Source organism: Coregonus clupeaformis, chromosome 36 (assembly GCF_020615455.1).
Source record: "Coregonus clupeaformis isolate EN_2021a chromosome 36, ASM2061545v1, whole genome shotgun sequence".
In the NCBI taxonomy this organism is placed as follows: Eukaryota; Metazoa; Chordata; class Actinopteri; order Salmoniformes; family Salmonidae; genus Coregonus; species Coregonus clupeaformis.
The window spans coordinates 18585781-18604551 of NC_059227.1; the positions used below are offsets into that span (position 1 = coordinate 18585781).

At 41.9% G+C, this 18771-nt stretch overlaps 3 protein-coding genes across 5 annotated transcripts in view; 2 read left to right on the forward strand and 1 right to left on the reverse strand.

The window, feature by feature from the left end:
- LOC121552687 (E3 ubiquitin-protein ligase TRIM9) overlaps positions 1 to 5890 on the forward strand; it is a 27917-nt gene extending 22027 nt beyond the window's left edge. For 2 of the 3 annotated variants that reach the window (XM_041865695.2, XM_041865696.2), the window contains 4 exons: positions 66 to 204; positions 1298 to 1601; positions 2663 to 2825; positions 3116 to 5890. In XM_041865695.2, the coding sequence (XP_041721629.1) occupies positions 66 to 204; positions 1298 to 1601; positions 2663 to 2825; positions 3116 to 3166 (657 nt within the window). In that variant the 3' untranslated portion in view covers positions 3167 to 5890. Of the gene's footprint in view, positions 1 to 65; positions 205 to 1297; positions 1602 to 1998; positions 2826 to 3115 lie in introns of those variants that run through there. The other variant, XM_041865697.2, reaches the window with a different exon arrangement.
- c36h1orf131 (chromosome 36 C1orf131 homolog) lies at positions 4438 to 8227 on the reverse strand. Its single transcript, XM_041865700.2, has 7 exons — positions 8036 to 8227; positions 7278 to 7561; positions 7044 to 7100; positions 6827 to 6922; positions 6529 to 6615; positions 6410 to 6441; positions 4438 to 6171 (listed from the first exon to the last, which is right to left on the reverse strand). The coding sequence occupies exons 1-7, from the start codon at positions 8115 to 8117 to the stop codon at positions 6045 to 6047; spliced, it is 765 nt and encodes a 254-aa protein (XP_041721634.1). The 5' UTR covers positions 8118 to 8227; the 3' UTR covers positions 4438 to 6044.
- Positions 8228 to 8339: 112 nt separating this feature from the next.
- On the forward strand, positions 8340 to 16781 carry gnpat (glyceronephosphate O-acyltransferase). The gene is made up of 16 exons (XM_041865698.2): positions 8340 to 8431; positions 8547 to 8735; positions 9108 to 9284; positions 9462 to 9591; positions 9736 to 9863; positions 9984 to 10059; positions 10416 to 10567; positions 10827 to 10957; positions 11411 to 11634; positions 12917 to 13165; positions 13427 to 13506; positions 13621 to 13761; positions 14182 to 14281; positions 14754 to 14847; positions 14945 to 15006; positions 15353 to 16781. Exons 1-16 carry the CDS (start codon positions 8408 to 8410, stop codon positions 15394 to 15396), a joined length of 2001 nt encoding a protein of 666 aa, XP_041721632.1. The 5' UTR covers positions 8340 to 8407; the 3' UTR covers positions 15397 to 16781.
- Positions 16782 to 18771: the final 1990 nt, after the last annotated feature.

Genomic DNA, 18771 nt, shown 5'->3' on the forward strand with positions numbered 1-18771 from the left:
GTGGAGTCAGAGCCGTAATTAACGCCAGATGGTCCTGTGCTGTACTGTATGTCTGTGGGTCCTAGGAGGTGTATGTAGGGAAGGAGACCGTGTGCACCGTGGACGGCCTCCACTTCAACAGCTCCTACAACGCCAGAGTCAAGGCCTACAACTCCACAGGGGTGGGGCCCTATAGCAAGACTGTGGTGCTGAAGACATCTGACGGTGGGTGTTCTTTCTGTCTTCGCTCTCTGTTTGGACCTAACTGTAGACCTGAAAGGGAAGATCCCCCTCTGACTGGGGACGGCAGGCTTAATTAGTACCCGGGGTACAGAATGAAACTCTGTATTCAGCACTGCTGAGCCGAGCTAGTCCTCTGGGACATCCAGGCCTGCTGTTTGCCGACAGAGCCTCTCCCTTCCATCAACCAGCAACACTCTTGTTTGTGTCCTTAATGGCAATGGCATCCCGATCCCACTTTAATTAAAGGCGACTTGTGCAATCTGTCACTGTCCTGGCTGGGTGTGGTGGTGCTAGCCGGCTCCAAGAATCCTCCTGGTTTATCTGCCCAAAGCAGTAAACACCAGGCAGTGCCATGCCAAAGCCAGAGCTGAAGGAGCTCCACTAAAGAGGTGTCCAGTCCTGATATAGTGCTGGCAGACAGTGGAAGTGGTCTTGCAGTTTAGCAACGCATGACAGTGAGCACGTGCCAGACTGTGATACTTTAGCCTGTCAGTTCTGGAGGGAAGACAGTGAGAGGGTGCAGAGGGAGATAGAATAGGCTGTCGATGCCATTGATTGAGTGTAAGGCTGGGATAGGGAGTGGAGGGATGGAGAGGCTGACAGAGCGGTGACACAGGGAGAGTTTAGACTTAGAGTGCAGGCGGCTCCAGCTATGGATCTGCCAACTGCTATAACAATGGATCTCTGCATGTGGAGGCCTTAGTGAGTGCCTGTCGTGTGCCAGATAACTGTTTATTCCAACATAGCAGGAATGGGGCTAATTAAAACAATACACTGCAATGATTTGATACAGCAGTGCCTTATGGGTAAAGTGCTGTTGAATGAGAATTAATCCAGTGCTTGACATTTAGATGAGAACATCAAGTTACATTTTTAATTGTGGCACTTTGTGAATATTAATTTATCATCTCACGGTATGCAGCCTGCCATAGGGTCCTAGCTGATCGTGCTGTTCTATAATAGCATCATGTTTCATTATTTCCTGCTGCTCCATCCTCCACTAAGGTTCATTCAGGCAGCCATGCTCTCGTTTCTCTCTGACTCATCCTACTGCTCTACTTTGTCTCTCCTGCAGTGGCTTGGTTCACCTTCGACCCCACCTCAGCTCACAGGGACATTATGTTGACCAATGAGAACCAGACGGTGAGCTGCAACAGCTACGATGACCGTGTGGTCCTGGGGACTGCCGCCTTCTCCAAGGGGGTACATTACTGGGAGCTCATGGTGGATCGCTATGACAACCACCCAGACCCGTCATTCGGGGTGGCGAGGATCAACACGATGAAGGACATGATGCTGGGGAAGGATGATAAGGCCTGGGCCATGTACGTGGACAACAACCGCAGCTGGTTCATGCACAACAACTCCCACACCAACAGGTAGGTGGGACATCTCTCAGGGGTGGAAGGCTGACTCCTGCTCCTCCACAGCTTCCGAAGTTTATAAATAATCATAATCCGCATTGTGTGTCATACTGTCAGAAATAACCCACTTACGCACATACAATATTGGCAGGCAGTTACTTGGAAATGGAAGAGATAATTTGCAGGGCAATGCTCTTATTCTTTTGAGTAGTATAGAGTAATGAAATCCATAGATTCAAAGTCCACAGGCTTAGCAATCTACCTCCAGGGACAAGAATACACAAAGCACAATCCTCCTTCCCCCTTAATGAACAATAATGCAGTAGTAGTTACCATTTTCAGTAGCTGATTAAAAGGTTTCCCTGTGATCATCTTTGTGTTTGTTGACCCTCATTATTTATCTTCCTGTCAGCTGTCACGTTGGAGCCTATCACCCAGAATGACTCACTCATTTCCCTCATTAAAGTGCCAGGTATACATGTATGTCAGGTAATCATCAAAGGCAGATTTTTGCCTGCAATCCTGCTTGTTTGTTTCTTTCGCCTAGTGGTTTTCTCTGGAAACCCTGTAGAGCCCTGTAGCTTTGTGACATAGCTGTTTGACCATTTTGTTGCTTGAGCTGTTCATTCTCAAAAAACAAAAATCTGCTGGCTTTTTGGGTGAGTTGACTGGTTTGAGTAACTATTTACATACAGCCTTGCATTGCCAAAGTATTTCAGATGTTTGGATACTGATGCATTTATTTTACTTTGCCAAAAGTTTTTCCTTAATTCCATTGGAATGGAGAAAAGCTACACACCCTGAAGGAGAAGCTCGAGGCTGTTTTCATACATTTGTTGAACCACAAGTATTCCGGATTTACTGTACATCAATTCACACACAGCCTACATACAAAACACACCTTATTTAGCAATTAGGTCAAATCTAATGTTTTGAATAGAGGAAACAATAAACCGCTTAAAGCCATTCGCTCCAAACTGTGTTTGGAGTCAATGGCAACCCTCTATCCCTCTGAGATCCCATACCACTCTCAAAGGGCCTGTTTGATCTGTTGTGTGTGTGTGCGCGTTCTGCAGGGCTGAGGGGGGCATCAGCAAGGGTGCCACTGTTGGCATCCTGCTGGACCTGAACAAGCACACTGTAACGTTCTTCATCAACAAAGAGCAGCATGGCCCTGTGGCCTTCGAGAACCTGGATGGAGTCTTCATGCCTGCTGTCAGCATCAACAGGAATGTCCAGGTGAGCACAGACAGTCAGACAGTGTTGCTTAAACAGAGAACTCTGGAGAACATAGTATTTTGTGAAAATTCTGATCATTTTGTCTTAATTTAGAAATGAAATGAATCTCCAGATTAGGGATATGTTAAACTGCATAGGTTGTGCACATATTTTTATTAAATTCTTACGTACCAGCAAATATACATTATGTTGAGAAAGTAAGCTCTGTGGCTCCTGAGAGTCAAATCCTGGACCTCGAGTCAGCAGCTTAGTCTGTCATGATCTCATTTGGTAATGTTTGTCCTTCACAGGTTACCCTACTAACAGGAATGGAGGTGCCAAAGAATTTTAAGCAGCAGTAGCCTCCTAAGGTGTCAACATGTAGTCCTCCTGCTCCATCCCTATCTCTTCTTGCTATTACTGTATATCTTATGCTGTTCAATGCCTATGATCAAATATCACCCATTGAGGGAGTCTTATATACAAGGGACTTTTGTATATAAAATATTCTGTTGTTTTTAGAATTGTCCTAGTCCTAATTGCATCTCAAGCCGTACAATCATATTCTGTGTTTACAGTCAAAATGCCACAGGGTGCTTTAATGAAGTGCATCACTGGAACGAAATCCCATATGAGGGTAGAGTCATGAGATGCCCTACAGTACAATTTCTCTACTTCTCTTCTCTCAGGTTCCTTCATAGAGTTTGTATACTCCTATTTCTTTATAGGAAACTGAAGCCCAGTCTATCTCACGGGTTGAGTTAAATGCAGAAGACACATTTCAGTTGAATACATTCAGTTGTACAACTGACGAGGTATCCCCCTTTCCCTTTCCCTCCTCACTCAAAAGTTGAGAATAATAGAGCTTTTCTTAGACACATTATTGGTGATATACTGTCTTTGAAACTTTACAAAGCCTTTCCATACCAGAATTTGAATAAATTCCATTTTAATTCTGGTCAATTGAAAATGACCTATGGGGATTTTATTCATTGACTGAAATTGAAGTGGAATTCACCCCAGCCTCGCTTTCAATAAGAGGGCATAGATCGTCACATCTGTTTAAAGGACAAATCAGAGGACAAACGGTACCTACAATTCTGTCACTAGATGACAAACCTTGGTTCAAAGTGAAGCCAAACCACTGTGACATTGAGATGTAACATTGCCATGTATATTTTGTCAAACTATTTAAAATACAGTAGATAGTATCTTTTTTCAAACGATTTACTGTTTATGCATTGGGTTTTACTACACTATTGAAATATTTATTAAGAGGGTGTATGCTCATGTGAATAAACAGGTATTGTAAAGCAGTTAGAAATATTGTATTGACAGACCACTAGAGGGTCAAGATTGCATGATACTGTATGTAAGGAAACTTTAAATATGACTGTGTGCTAAGCATGTATTCTAAGCGAACTAGTTTACTTAACTCCATCTGTATATAGTAAAACAATGCCTAAAACAGTGATATGCAGAAGCCTTTTAAACTACCTAGTACAGGACAATAAATATGCCCCCTAGAGTTTGAAGTCAACATTACAGCATCACGTTAATTTGCCGTTTTTTTTTTTACCATTGTGACAATTTAATATAATTGAATGGGGCTCAAGCATATTAACAGGCAATGTCAGATGACAACATTTATTTAAAGGGTTAAGCAGTGCGTTTGTGATTTTTCCGAGGGAGCCTTCATGGAATTCTAGATACTAGGCAGGCTTATTATCCCACATTTACATTTGACCATGTCCTCATTAAGTTCACATACCGGTATATCATTAATCATCATTAGATGCAGTTAGGAGTTGTTTTGTACCATATTCTGTAATTATAATTGTGTGAACATTTTGATCCCAGACTGCTACTAAAAGTGTTGCTTCAAAGTGATGTTCCCTTAATCCAAAATGGTAACAGGTTTTTGGATTAAGAATACTAATACTATTGTTATTAGAATAAAATGTCTGCTCAGAGTCTGTGTTGAAGCATGGTGGTACACTATTGGTGAAAATGATTTGTACTCTTGCATCCTTCTCTCTTTGTAAAAACACCAAATATAGTCATGCATTTTTGAATGGTCTTAAAATCTAACGTTGGGTTTATTTAGCTGTGTTAATGTTCTCTGAACAGAGCCAATGCCTTGTACATTAAACATGTTGATATGATGTAGAGCAGACTGTCTGATAGAACAGTATGTCCAAAGCTACAATGTGGAGGTGACCATTCCCTGGGTAAATAAATGATATTGGCTAAAGCCATTTTGTATAGAGACAAGCGATTGCATCAGGTTGCAGCATGTACGGTTGGTTATTGAGTGTCTCCAAGTGAATGTTGTCAATGAGAGAATCACAGTAATCACTATGGAAATGGTGTTTCCAGACACACTGCCAGTACAGACCATAATATCAAAGGAACCTTTGTAGTAAATTCACATAGTAGCTTATCCTCTCTAAATGTCATATTGTAGTTTTAGGCATGCATTTACCAGCCTGCTTCTGAATGTGAACACCCCCCCCAAAAAAAAAAAAACGGTGCTAGAAACAGTCACTACTGTCAGATTACAATTGTGTTTCAATCTTAGACTCTGCCTCAAGAGACTGACAGTAGACATATTTATTTCATATTATCTAAATGTATAATACATTTCAGAGATATTTACTGTCCCCACCCTGACTATGCCATGTGGGTAAGGTTGTTGCAATGTCTGTGGGGCATCTCTCTTCTAAACGCAGGCATGCAACTCATGCCCTGGAATCGTGGCTAGTGCCCTCTCACTGCCACACTACCAGAGAACTAGGCAGGGTACACCACCAAACCTCATGGGGAATGTCAACTGGTCCATTAGGACACTGGCATCCATGCCCAGGGTATGTGTTCACAAAAACCTGTGCTTTATTTTCCAGAATTCTGTTATGTATGTTCTTTAGTTCTCATCTCTCATACGATGTAAACGTTTTGTACTTCTAAGTGGTTTGTATATGAAATGCATTGTACTTGGCATTGTTTTCATATTATACAGTTTAAAAGAAAAGCAAAATGCTGTATTTTTTCCTTTATAAAATGAATAAATGAATAAACTGATGGAATATGAATGTGCTCTTCATATTTTCTGTAGTCATGTTAATTGTGGCTTGGACATCGATTTTCCATTACTGCATCTTCATGTGAAAAGTCTCTTCAAAACTCAAAAAATGCAGCAAAAATACAACTCTTCATCATTGTTTTCACTTCATCCCTTTCTTATTTTTTTTTGATGGAGGCTTTTATTTTCTGGATTTCTTTGGTGCTTAGGACCAGCATTCCATTTTTAAAGCGTCCCACCTGGCCTGTTGGAGCTTTGCTGGAAGATGATTTCCTCTTCTCATCCCTAGTAAATGGTACAGCATGAAAGATTCAGTGAACACAGACTATGAAACATGGAGATTTAACACTTAAGGGAGGCAGAACTTCATAATAAGCAGAGGCATGGAGCAAACGTGCTACATAATACAGTTACTGACAGTGGTTCACCTTTGATAATCAAACATAACTATTCAATTATGTGGCAAAATGTCCACATATTTGGAAATCTATATCAAAACAAAACTTAGATTAACATCACTAACCTTGGTTTAGTCGTCTTCTTTTTCTTTAAGTCCTAGAATGGAAAATAATTGGTATAAAAAGTCAGAACTGAGATGACATCACACTCAATGCTAAATTAGGGGGATATCATTCAACTCACCGTCTGAATCGCTTCCTTTGTTTTTTGCTTCTTGTCCTTAACCCTTTGCTGCAACACTTTGTAGTTTACATACTCCTTCTTAGGGGGCTGTGATAGAAAATAACGTTTGTCAGACTATTTACTCTGCTTTATCATAACCAACTCCCACTTTACACAACATTTTTCAGAGGATCATGTTTGTAGATTACAAAGGGAGGGGGGGAATGATATGGTGAACTCTGTTGATGTGCAAATAGCAGGCGAGATTACACTTTCTGGAATTTGCATAAAATGTTTACTTTATGCAACCACAGTTTACCCTTGCTCCAAGCATGATGGCTCGCTCCTGTTCAAAAACCCTCTGCTGCACTTTCTGGTATCCAGTGATTCCAAATCGATGAACTTCTAATCGAGCCTAACAAACAATAAAACAGGAAACCATTGTAATTCAACAAAATAATTGTATCATTGGTATAAGATTGTATCATAATTGGGTAAAATGTCAATATCCTAAAACATTAACTTTGTTTTGTTACCTTTTCTAGACTGAATTCATCTGGGTCCACCTTCTTTTTCTCCTTTGTTTGAGGAAGCTGGAGGGAGGTACAAAATGTATGAGATAAAATGATTCTGACAAGAGGCTCAGGTTGAGGTGAAATTGTAATATGCCATTTAAATATGCCTTTAGGCAAGGTTTTGCAATTTGTCTCAACATAACAAAACTCCAAAAACATAATTGAAGAACTCAGTGCTCCACATTGGCATAGTACCTTGTCCTTGGGCACTGATGGCTTTCTGGCTTGTCTCGGTCTCTTTGTAGGATCCTGGAATGTGACCACCTCTACTGGTGGTGTCTGTTTAGTGGTTGAACTTGTGTTTCCAACTTCAGAAGAGCCAGGAAGGTCAATCGCTGAGATATCCGAATGTCTGACTTCCAGACTGTCTTTAGTCTCACTGCAATCATCTGCTGCAGTGTCCTCCTCATCCTCCACCTCACTCCTTTTGAATCTCTTCTTCTGTGACTTGTGTTCTCTCTTTGATACTGATCTATCACCTGTAACAACATGCTGTTAGAAAAATATCCAAGACCACCCGAACCAAGCCACACAGAAATTAGTAACTAGCTTGCTATCTCCTTGACCTGGGGTGGCCATACCTCATGGAGAGCTGCTAGTTGCGTGGGCTTTTGCGCCAACCCTGCTCAAACACACTGGATTCTGCTAATCAAGTTTCAGAAAAGCAGCTAATTAGTAGAACAAATGTTAATGCAGGACTGGAGCAAAAGCCTGCACACCCAATTGCTCTCCAGGAAGAGGTTGGCCCTGTTTCAACACGTCACAGACACAGCTAGCTAACGTTAGCTTTTCTGCTAGCTAGCTAAATTAATGGCTAGCAAGTATAAAAAGCAGAGCTAAACTGGTAAATAAAGGACGACGTTCAACTACTACTAGTAAGACAACCATCTCCGTGTAGCTAATGCTAGCTCTGCTATGTGTGTTAGCTAACTAGCAAGCTAGCTTTTGCTTACCGAAATCATACAGCTTATTCAGGACATGGTCAAGACAAAACTGATCCGTGTTTTCTTCTTTTCCATTTTCGTTGTTGTCCATTTCAAGCAGTGACAAAAGCCATGTAAAGACGAAATAAAATAGGGAAACAAAGCAAAAGCACGATTGTGGATGACTGACACCAAACCAATATTCCCACGTGTGTGTATGCAAGTGAAAAGCAACAGGATCAGGATGTCCTTTCTTGGCCACCGTAGTTTAATGTACAAACAAGGAAGTAGCCATTCATAGCAGGGAATTATCCAGCGAGTCAAACATATATCTACCTTAAATCTCTGCCAGTGATTCTTCAGCCAAAGCAGCATCTATGTTTTTATAATACCTGCTAAGGAATGGCATCAAAAACGATTTATTTGGTACGTAGGCTATACATTGCTAGCTTGCCCCACCCACCAAAATGTTTGACACTTGAGCTAAATGTCAACTGTTTCTGCCAGTTGTCTTAACATTCTTGTGTTTGTAACGTTACAGCAAAGGGACCCGATGCTAAAGAGAGATGGCTTTGAAGACATTTTGGAAGAGAGGAGGAACTCCAGCGACTTAAAGTATGCATTGAGGTGCTATGCACCGGTTCTTTACAAGGGAGTCACTCCCTGCAAAGCAAACATGCTCAAGAATATTGTCCTCCAATCTGATCAGCTACACTATGTCATTAATCAGGTAGGTAATCAGTGCCATAGCCCGCATGTGCAAACTGTCATTGGTTGTTATAAGTGTTAAATCTCAGTTTTTCTATTGTGCCTCACAAAATAGTGACATCTCAACCCCTCTGATCCACAATTTTAGGTTACATGTAGATTACAAAATGTGTTGATAAAATGTGTGCATGAATGTAACTTTGACATCACTTTGCATGCATGCAGGGTTATCCTTGACTTTGTCACTAAAGGGTTAATTCTATCCCTTCACTGTTTAAACTAGTTTGACTACCAATGACTAATGTATTGACGACATCCTCTGAAACTGTCTTTAGGGTTAGGCAATACATGTATTATTCATAACCCCTGCCTTCTGGTTGATTATCATGCCCAGGTGTCACAAGAGTCTGGCGAGGCCCCTGACATCATCCAAGAAGAGGCCTCTGTCATTCTGGAGGAGATGGCCCACCGGCTCCAGATCAGCACCGTCCGCTTCTTTGCATTCGCCCTTAGCAAGGCCTTCAAAACCCTCTTCCAACATGTCTGTGTCAACGAGGAGGGCATCCAGAGAGTGAGTGTCCTGAGTCTGACAAAAAAAAATGGTAGCTCACTTCCACATCAAATAGTAATCTGATTCTGAGTTATGTTGTAAATGTAATGCAAAGTAGTACATTAAGGAGTATGGGATATTAACTATTTGCCCTATGAATAAAGTTAATTCATATCCACACGTTCTTCATTTCTCCAGCTTCAACAGACCATCCAGGAGCATCCGGTGGTGCTGCTCCCCAGTCACCGTAGTTACATGGACTTCCTGTTGATGTCCTACATCCTATACACCTATGACCTCGCCCTGCCTGTCATCGCAGCAGGCATGGGTAAGCATCTGCTCCAATGTCTCTCTGAACACATTAATGTTCACTGTGTAAAGACACTCTCTCCTTTGTTCTTTTATCTTTTGTTTGGCTGATTTCTGTTGTTGTTGCTCGCCTTAATATTGAGGATATTATGGTGTGATATAGATTTCATGGGGATGAAGTTTGTTGGTGAGATGCTTCGGATGTCAGGAGCGTTCTTTATCCGGCGCTCGTTTGGAGGAGACAAGCTGTACTGGGCTGTGTTCTCCGAGTATGTGAAGACCATGCTGAGGGTATATACAATGACATACTGTTCTGTTCTGCTGTCCTTTTATTGTGCTTTGTTGCTGTAACAAAGCGAGTGCTGAGTATTAATTTGTATGTCTGTCTGTATCTCTGAATCTGTTCTTTAGAATGGATTTGCGCCTATTGAGTTCTTCTTAGAGGGTACAAGAAGCCGAACATGCAAGTCCCTCACCCCGAAATTAGGTAAATAAACATCCATGTTGTTTTATATTCCTGTATCTGACTTGGCTCCTTGCTTTTGATTGAGGTCATTGCTGAGCTCTGCATTTGTTGTGCAGTATGTAGCATTTCAGTTGTTTGATTTATGACATTTTTCATTTTTCAGCAAATAAATGCTAGGTGACAGGAAATAGCTTTTCTGCTACCATTACCAGATTTTCTGTTATATATCAAGGGAGAGGTGCCGGAATTGACCCCAATAAATGTAATTTTTACGGTGACAGTGGCATTATTTAAAAACAATACAATGCTCTTGTCTGTAGATGTATGAGAAACCAATCCACTGTGATAATTTCGGTACATGGTTCTCATCATTTCAGGGCTACTGAATATCATAATGGAACCCTTCTTCAAAGGAGAAGTGTTTGATGTCAACCTAGTGCCTGTCAGCATCAGTTATGAGAGGATACTGGAGGAATCTCTCTATGCCAGAGAGCTCCTGGGAGTGCCCAAGCCTAAGGAGTCCACCTCTGTGAGTCACCACTATGTGCCTAGTCCTGTACTGTACTGATGGATCTGATTTACAACCAAGAGAGGTGTTGTCTGGAGAAAGTAGACTCACTTGATTTCATCAGTTTTCCAGTAATGATTGAAAATAACTTACTTCCTGCATACCTGGCCTCATTGATATCTCAACTCACTTAGTTGATATCATTCACCTGTGTTTACACAGTATATGCCAGGCAATTGCATATTGACACTCAAACATAGGCTGCTATTTTGCCTTTCAGGGACTGTTGAAAGCCAGGAGAATCCTCAGTGAAGACTATGGCAGCATTCATGTGTACTTTGGCCAACCAGTGTCAGTACGGAGTCTGGCCCAGGGCAAGGTCAACCGCTCTAAGTACAACCTTTTCCCAAGGTAAACTTATATTCCTGGCTCGTCCCCATTGTTAAGTCAAAAACAGACAATTTATGTAATTTCAGGCAGTCGGGCATGTTGAGAATGATCTGTTTTTTATTTGTATTGATAACAACCAAAATACGAAGAACTCCAGTACTGATCTTTCTGATTCTTCCCTTATGTGTAGATGAAAGGCAGGCAATATATGGCACTTTTGCATGTAAATAGCACATTTACATTTTTGGCCAAGTGATCTTCGGGCAACCCAAAAATATTCCTGACATGCCCGATGGGCAAGTGCCTTTCAGACTTTAATGTCAATCCCTGACTCATAACTCTCCCCACTAGGTAATACTAAAGTGGATTTTTTTCTCAGATTAAAAAATAAATAAAATTCAATTGAGACCCTGTTTTAAATTGAGATGGTTAGTCATGTTCTTCAGTAATCACTGGAGTCTTATCTTGTTACAGACACATCCCTAGGAAGCCCATGGAGGAGACCCAGTCGTTTGTGAACGACACGGCCTACAGGATAGTGCGTCTGCAGGAGGACAACATGGTGCTGAAGCCCTGGGTCCTGATGGCCTCCCTCCTCCTGCAGAACCTGGAGGGCCTGGAGCTGTCTGTGCTGACAGAGCAGACCCTCTGGCTCCGAGGCCTGGCCCTGTCCTATGCTGCCTTCCTGGACTGGCCAGGTAGGATCCACACCCAGCCATAGGCAATGCACATTGATCCCAGTGTAACTCTTCCTTTTAACTTTAACTCATCATTGATTGTGCTTTAACTCTCCGGTTGACCTCAAATTATACAGTAAGCTCATTGATGCTGTTGCTTAGTGTTTTTTTGTAGCCTCAGCACAACCTAGCCTATATATATTTTTATTTAAACCTTATTTTACCAGGTACGTTGACTGAGAACACATTCTCATTTACAGCAATGACCTGGGGAATAGTTACAGGGGAGAGGAATGAGCCAATTTGAAGCTGGGGATGATTAGGTGGCCATGATGGTATTAGGGCCAGATTGGGAATTTAGCCAGGACACCGGGGTTAACACCGCTACTCAGGACACCCGTTTAACGTCCCATCCGAAAGACGGCACCTTACATAGGGCAATGTCCCCAATCACTGCCCTGGGGCATTGGGATATATATTTTTGGACCAGTGGAAAGAGTGCATCCTACTGGCCCTGCAACACCACTTCCAACAGCATCTGATCTCCCGTCCAGGGACCGACCCTGCTTAGCTTCAGAGGCAAGCCAGCAGTGGGATGCAGGGTGATATGTTGCTGGCCAAATATAAATGCAGCACATTTGGTTCACCTCCAGGCAACAAGTGAAGGTCATACATATTGCCTTAGAATGTAATCAAAGGCAAAGTAATTCTCTTTTTTTTGTTTTCTACTGCCCCACACAAACCTAAAGCTATGTAATCAGGGGGTTGATTGCACTATGGTCGTATTGGAATTTAGCCAGTGAAAGAATCTTAACTTCCTTTCTCAGACAAAAGTGTTTCATGAGCCCTAAAAACATTCTCTACCTGAAAGTGCAGAGTCTCCATTCACTCACTGACTTTGACTGGCCCTATTTTATTTATCACACCCACTGCTCCTGATGCAATATGATGTTTGATATCCAGTTCCCTTTGATGTCAAAAGAATACATGTTTGAGTATGAGCGACTGAGCTAGCTCTATAATTAGCTACGTGTGAACCTCTGGGCTTGCTAACCAGACCCAGATGATGCTCTCGTGGCCCTTCCAGGCCTCAGAAGTCAGTCCCTTGTCACTTCTCTGGGGATGTCCCCTGCCATCCTTAATGACTCACTGATGTTGTGACAGGATCTGAAGGATCATCTCAGTTAGACACCCTGCGTGTGCCTTCCAGGCAGAGCTAACTGCTGGGCCTCATGTCACCTTGTTACTTTGTCTGACTCCCCTCTCTTTGTTTCTGTCTCTCTCTTTTCTCTCTCTCCTCCAGACCATGCTCCCACAGCGAAGGTTGTGTCGTCCAGCCTGGCTCTCCACAGGGGCTTGGCGTGTGTCTCAGGGGGCCGGATTAGTCTGGTGGTAGGGGAGCCCATGGGCCCGGTGACCCCAGAGGAGGCTCTCTTTAACAGAGCCGTCAGCGTGCTCTCCTGTGCCTCCTACAGGAACCAGGTCCTTCACGTGTTCCTCCGGCCCGCCATGCTGGCTGTGGCCATGCACACCGCAGCCTCCTCTAAGAAAGGTGAGTGGCCTGGCTTTAGGCCAACTCTGATCTCATTAATAATAATAGTACATTCATGGGTTTTATATAGCGCTTCATGGACTAAAATATGCTTATTAGAACTATTTTATTAGGGTTGAAATATAATATATAGCCCCAGTTTGAGTTTCCACTCAATATACCTGATTTTATGTCGTCCCAATAGGGTGCTAGCTAGAATACATGGCTGAGGTTTTGAATGTGTGTTTTCCCAATTAATTAAATGAAGGCTGCATCTTTCAGATGAAGTGTACAACTGCTTTAGCTTCCTTCGGAACATGTTCTCCAATGAGTTCATCTTCTGTCCTGGAGACACTGTCCAGGTAATACTTAAAAGCACAGTGATGACTAAAAAATACAACTAAATAATTTAAAGGAATTTAAAATCGTAATAAGTTCTTAGTATGCACTTATTCCTATGGTGAATATCCTTGCAGGACTTTGAGGAGGCGTGTTACCTGCTGGTGAAGACTGGTGCTGTTCAGATGCTGCAGCACAAGATAGAGATGACCGAGAGAGGCCAGCCCACCCTCTCCTTCTTCAATGGCCTGCTGGAACCTTTCCTACAAGGCTACCAGGTACACTGGCCCTCTGTCTAGCACTAATGTAAACCTTTTGTCTGAGCATGATACTTCATGATGGCTTTCTAACTTTATCATAACTTAAAACACTTTTCTTACATTTTACTCAAAGCGCTCAAGAGACTTGTATATTGACCTGATGATTTAGCAGTATTGTTGACATTGATGGAGTTCCAAAAAGTTGTCAATTAATTTTACAGTGGCAAACTGTCTTGCCAATGTTGTGAAATATGAACTTTCATGACCAGTCTCCAGTAGAGGGAGCTCTATAACCAGAGCATTGTCACGTTATGGCGTTACATGCCGAGTGTCCACAAATCAGCACTGCACATTCCTCTGGATGGTGCCACTCCGTGGTCTTCAGTGGCTGTGTATAAGTTGACTGTGGTGTTGAATTCCTGTGTGTGTCTCCTCTAGGTGGTGTGTCGGTACCTCTGTGAGGAGGCCAGTGAGGGCCTGACAGAGAAGCAGTACATCCCTGCTGTCCGCAGCTTCGCTGTCAAACTCATCCTAGCAGGTGCCTTCACTTCACACTCTAAAATGTTTTGAGTGTGGTCTGGGTTCAGTCAGCAGGATAAAATGTTTAGTTTACCAACAAGTGGAACAGTGTACATTTATTTGGATAGTCTCAAATTAATGGTTTGTAGATGTTCAGTAGATGTTCAACTAACTGTCAACAACATTTTGACTTACTATACACTAACCCTAGCCATAACCCTAACCCTAGCTTTATGTCCACATCCAGCTAAGCTCTAACCCTAAACCTACCCACTGGGCACAGACGTCTGTCTATTCCACATTGGTTCAACGTAATTTCATTGAAAAGCTGTGGAAACAACGTTGATTCAACCAGTGTGTGCCCAGTTGGCAGCTTCATGTCTACACCCTTGTGCTTGGTTTAAATGACACAATGAAAACTGCCATCTAGTGGCTGTAGATGCCACTGCCAACTCTCAGATGTGAGCATTCTGTGTTGTGTGTTTTCACAGGAAACCTGAGGTGCTATGAGGTGCTTTCGTCAGACATGCAGAAGAATGCTCTTGCCGCTTTGCTGCGCATGGATGCTGTAAGAAAGGTCAAAGTGTAAGTCCAGTTCAACTGCTCCTATGTCTGGGTTGTGAAGTCTCATTTTGCTGTGGGAATGTTTGTACTGACTGAATCATTTGTTATTTCATTTCAGAGCTGATCAAGTCACTCTCAAAGTGAACAAGATGGCTGTGAACTCTATAGACGATACACTGGGTAAGAGTGGAATTATCAGTCATATCAATCAGACTCAGATCAGTCTCTCTCTTAGTACTCTAGCAGAAGATATGTATAGAGATGGGTTGACACAAAGTTATATAAGATGATGGTATATTTAATTATATTTGAGTCACACAGGCTTGTGTAGTGCTGTTTCATTTCAAATGGCTGCATCAGGTACTGAGGACCGGCCTACTTACACTTTTTGTTACAGCAGTTGTCATGACCCACTTTGGATGATGTGGCACTGGCACATGCATGACAGCTAACCTATAGTGGATTTTCCATTACACACCACAAGTGTATGAGTCCTGATGGTTGATTTTGTTTTTTGTCTCTTCAGGAGGCAAACTTCCCACTCAGAAAGCTGTCCTCGCTCGACTGTAATTCACTCACTTCGCGGGCCAATGAAAACTCTGGAGAGTAAACTCTGCCTTCATTACCATAATGCCACATTTTCTAGGAGAGCACAGCTTTGCTGACTACAAAGGTTGTTTGTCATAGTTTTTTAAAAGGGACTTCACAGGGTTGCCATCTGGGACACTCTTTCCATACACACACGCTCTTCACATTTTTTATGACAAATAACACCGAAATACTTCTTTAGATCTTCGCTCACACTAACTACGTTTCTATCTAGAGACGTTTTACATTTCCGAGGTTGCCAACCTAAATTAAATAGTAACCATTTTAATTAACACGTTTGATGCAATCCTGTTTGTTTTCTAACACTGCTTGGACTCATTAATATATTGTTCATTTGTTATTTTGGTGTTATGACGCCTGATGTGGCATAGCTGCTTGTGTAGTCTGTCAGAGTTTTTGTATTGTATCTATGTGTTTGTGTGTTGGTGTGGACCGCTCCCTTTCTCCTCCGCTGGGATTGTTGCCTTTGTGTGTGTTTCAGAGAAATCATTGTTACAAAAATGGGGTCGCATCATGTTGTTTATGGACCCAATTGAGGATACCAGCCTATTTATACAAAGTGAACACTGGGTAGATAAGAAATTGTATTTACTATATTTTATTATATCATAAAAACAGATTTGGAATAGTGAGAGTGAAAAAACCCTCTCATGATCAAAGCCAAAGAGTTTGTGATTTCATGAGATATGCTGAGGGTCTAATATCCAAACATGAGAGCCATATGTTGTTTACATCTGTTTAATACACATAGGCAGCACTACATATCCAACTGCTATTGTACTGTAGCATCATTGTTACTCTGATATATGATGACTATTGTGTAGTACTCAGATACAACTTAAGACCTAAGATCACACAGGTAAAATGTATGCACGCATGACTGTAAGTCGCTTTGGATAAAAGAGTCTGCTAAATGGCATATATCATTATTATGTAACCTGACCACTGAGGATTTGCCCTAATCTTTTCCTATACTTCCTGGTTTGTTTAGTGTGACTGAAGTATGTTTCTGAACTGTTTTGAAATGACTGTGTTTACAATGCGGATTTGACAAAAACATGAATGTGACCATGATCTCTGTTACCAAGTGCAGCAGATGCATTGACTGCTGGTCTCCTGCCAAAGTATATGTGTCTGTTACCCTACCAATCTGTCATGTACAGTAGGGTGCAATGTGTATGTGTTTTTGATGTGGAATTAATGTTCTAACATTAGTGACTACTGTTGCTGAACAGTAACATTTAACTATATGACCGTGTGTGGCAGTTAACTGTGATCAATGATGCCTTTTGAAGTAAATCTACAGACAGAAAAAGTTATGTAAATAAAGAAGATTTGAAATATAGTGTTCGATGGTCTGACTGTTCTGTGGACTAGGGGAATGTTGTGGTTATCTATAGGCAGAAATGTTTATGACCTTCCCATAGATGGCAGGCTTGCTCCTCTTTCTATGAAATGCTGTAGGTTGTTGATTTCCAGGGAAGTAATGTGGATGGACGTGTCATATCAGGGAAGTATTTTCCATCATGTTGTTTTGTGGTCATGCTGCTGAGTAAGATAATACGGCCAGCAAATCCCCTAGCTTCCATCCATTTTTCTCTGACACTGTTGGGTTCTCTAAAGTCCCCACACTCTATTTACCTTCTCAATCCAGACCTCTGTTGAGCTCTTTTAACAGCTATATCAGCACTTATATTTTTTCTCATGACATGCTTTATTTAAGGGGCATGAACCAGATTAACTCTGTTCAACTGAAGAGCTGGTGCTGGGGCTCTGTGGAGAACAGGTTAGGCCAGTCAGGTGGGTTTCCATCTACAGAAGTGCCGTAAAAAAAAAAAAAAGTAATGTTTTTAACACCAATCTTTGCTTTTCCTATTACTCTTCTGACCCACCTCTTAATTTGGTCTGTATTGGGTTTATGTTAGTGTGGCCTCATCATGAATGTGAGATATATTCACTGAAACGGGTTGATGCCTAGTAGTTAACCTTGGACAGTCTGATTGATTTAATTAATTTCCTTGAATACTTCCTGCCCAAATACAAACACCATTAGCCTTGACAATTTTCATAGGTAACCTTGTGGCGTAATATCCACCTGAGCATATATGACAGTGATATAATGCTTTGCATTTCAGAAAAATATTTGATTCAGCCTTCCTATGCTATGATATCTAACACCTTGATTGGCGCAGCAGGGACTGGAAGTAGTTGTTTGAAGACTCAAAAGACAAAACATGTTGTTTCATGACACAGTCAGTGACATTAAGTAGAGAGCGGAGTTGTTGACATGGCAGAGAGACGCCACTCCCCACGCTCCTCTGAGAGCCTGCCCCTGCGTGTTAGGAGTCTAATTCGAAATGTCTGCCAAGTGAGGATGTCCCACGTTGTTGAACACATTGTTTCAACTTTCACCAGGGAGTGGATCCATTAGCAGTCAGTTCATACACCGCCCTCCACTCCCCTCTCAGAGTAGCGTCTCGGTTCTGTGGGATTTCTGGAGATGCCAGTTTGACGGGAAAATAAATAATAATCCTTGGATGGCGACCGCAATGAAGTGACAGCCTAGAGAAAATGTAATACAATTCAATGCCATCTAATTTAAGCGGTGAGCCAGAACCCCCCCAGAGAGCAATCAAGCTCTCTTTATTTTTGTCATGATCTCCAAAGTACACATTATAAAGGAAAAAAGGTATTTGGTAAACTGATGGATCTGCCATAGTGTGTTCCTGCAACACCTTTACCCCCCTGGGCCTGATGCAGATAATGAGCTAAACAAAGTTGTACTCAAAGTAGAAAGCATCTGCTGTGAATATGTGGGGAATGATTGCAAAGAGAATGTTTATCCATTCTATGTTTTTGTAATACTGTATATAGTATTTGTATATTGTCTTTAAACTCAGTGTTGTCTTTAGCTATTTTCCTTTCATATGCCATATTTCATATGAATAGAATGCACAAGGCCTTCTTGCATGCATCAGGTTGCATTTATCAGGGCCATTCGATACGCAGTGAAAGTATGGCATTATCCACACTTCATTAGAAAGTGCCTTCTCCGTGTCATGTCTGTGGGCTTGTCTTGTTCTCTTTACCCCCTGGATGTCATTACTGTCAAAGAACATCCTCTCAAGGGGAGATATTAAAGCTGATCTACCCCCTAAAATAGAAAACATCCTCTCAATTTGGTATTTCCTTTGCAGTACTGAGAGACATGAGGATCTCAACATTACCTGTGAAATCTGAAGGTACATTGATGAAGGTACAAGATGTGGAAAGGTAATGTGACATCTATTCATCGTAAAGGCGCCTGCATTTAGCTGTGTGCTCCTTAACTCATAC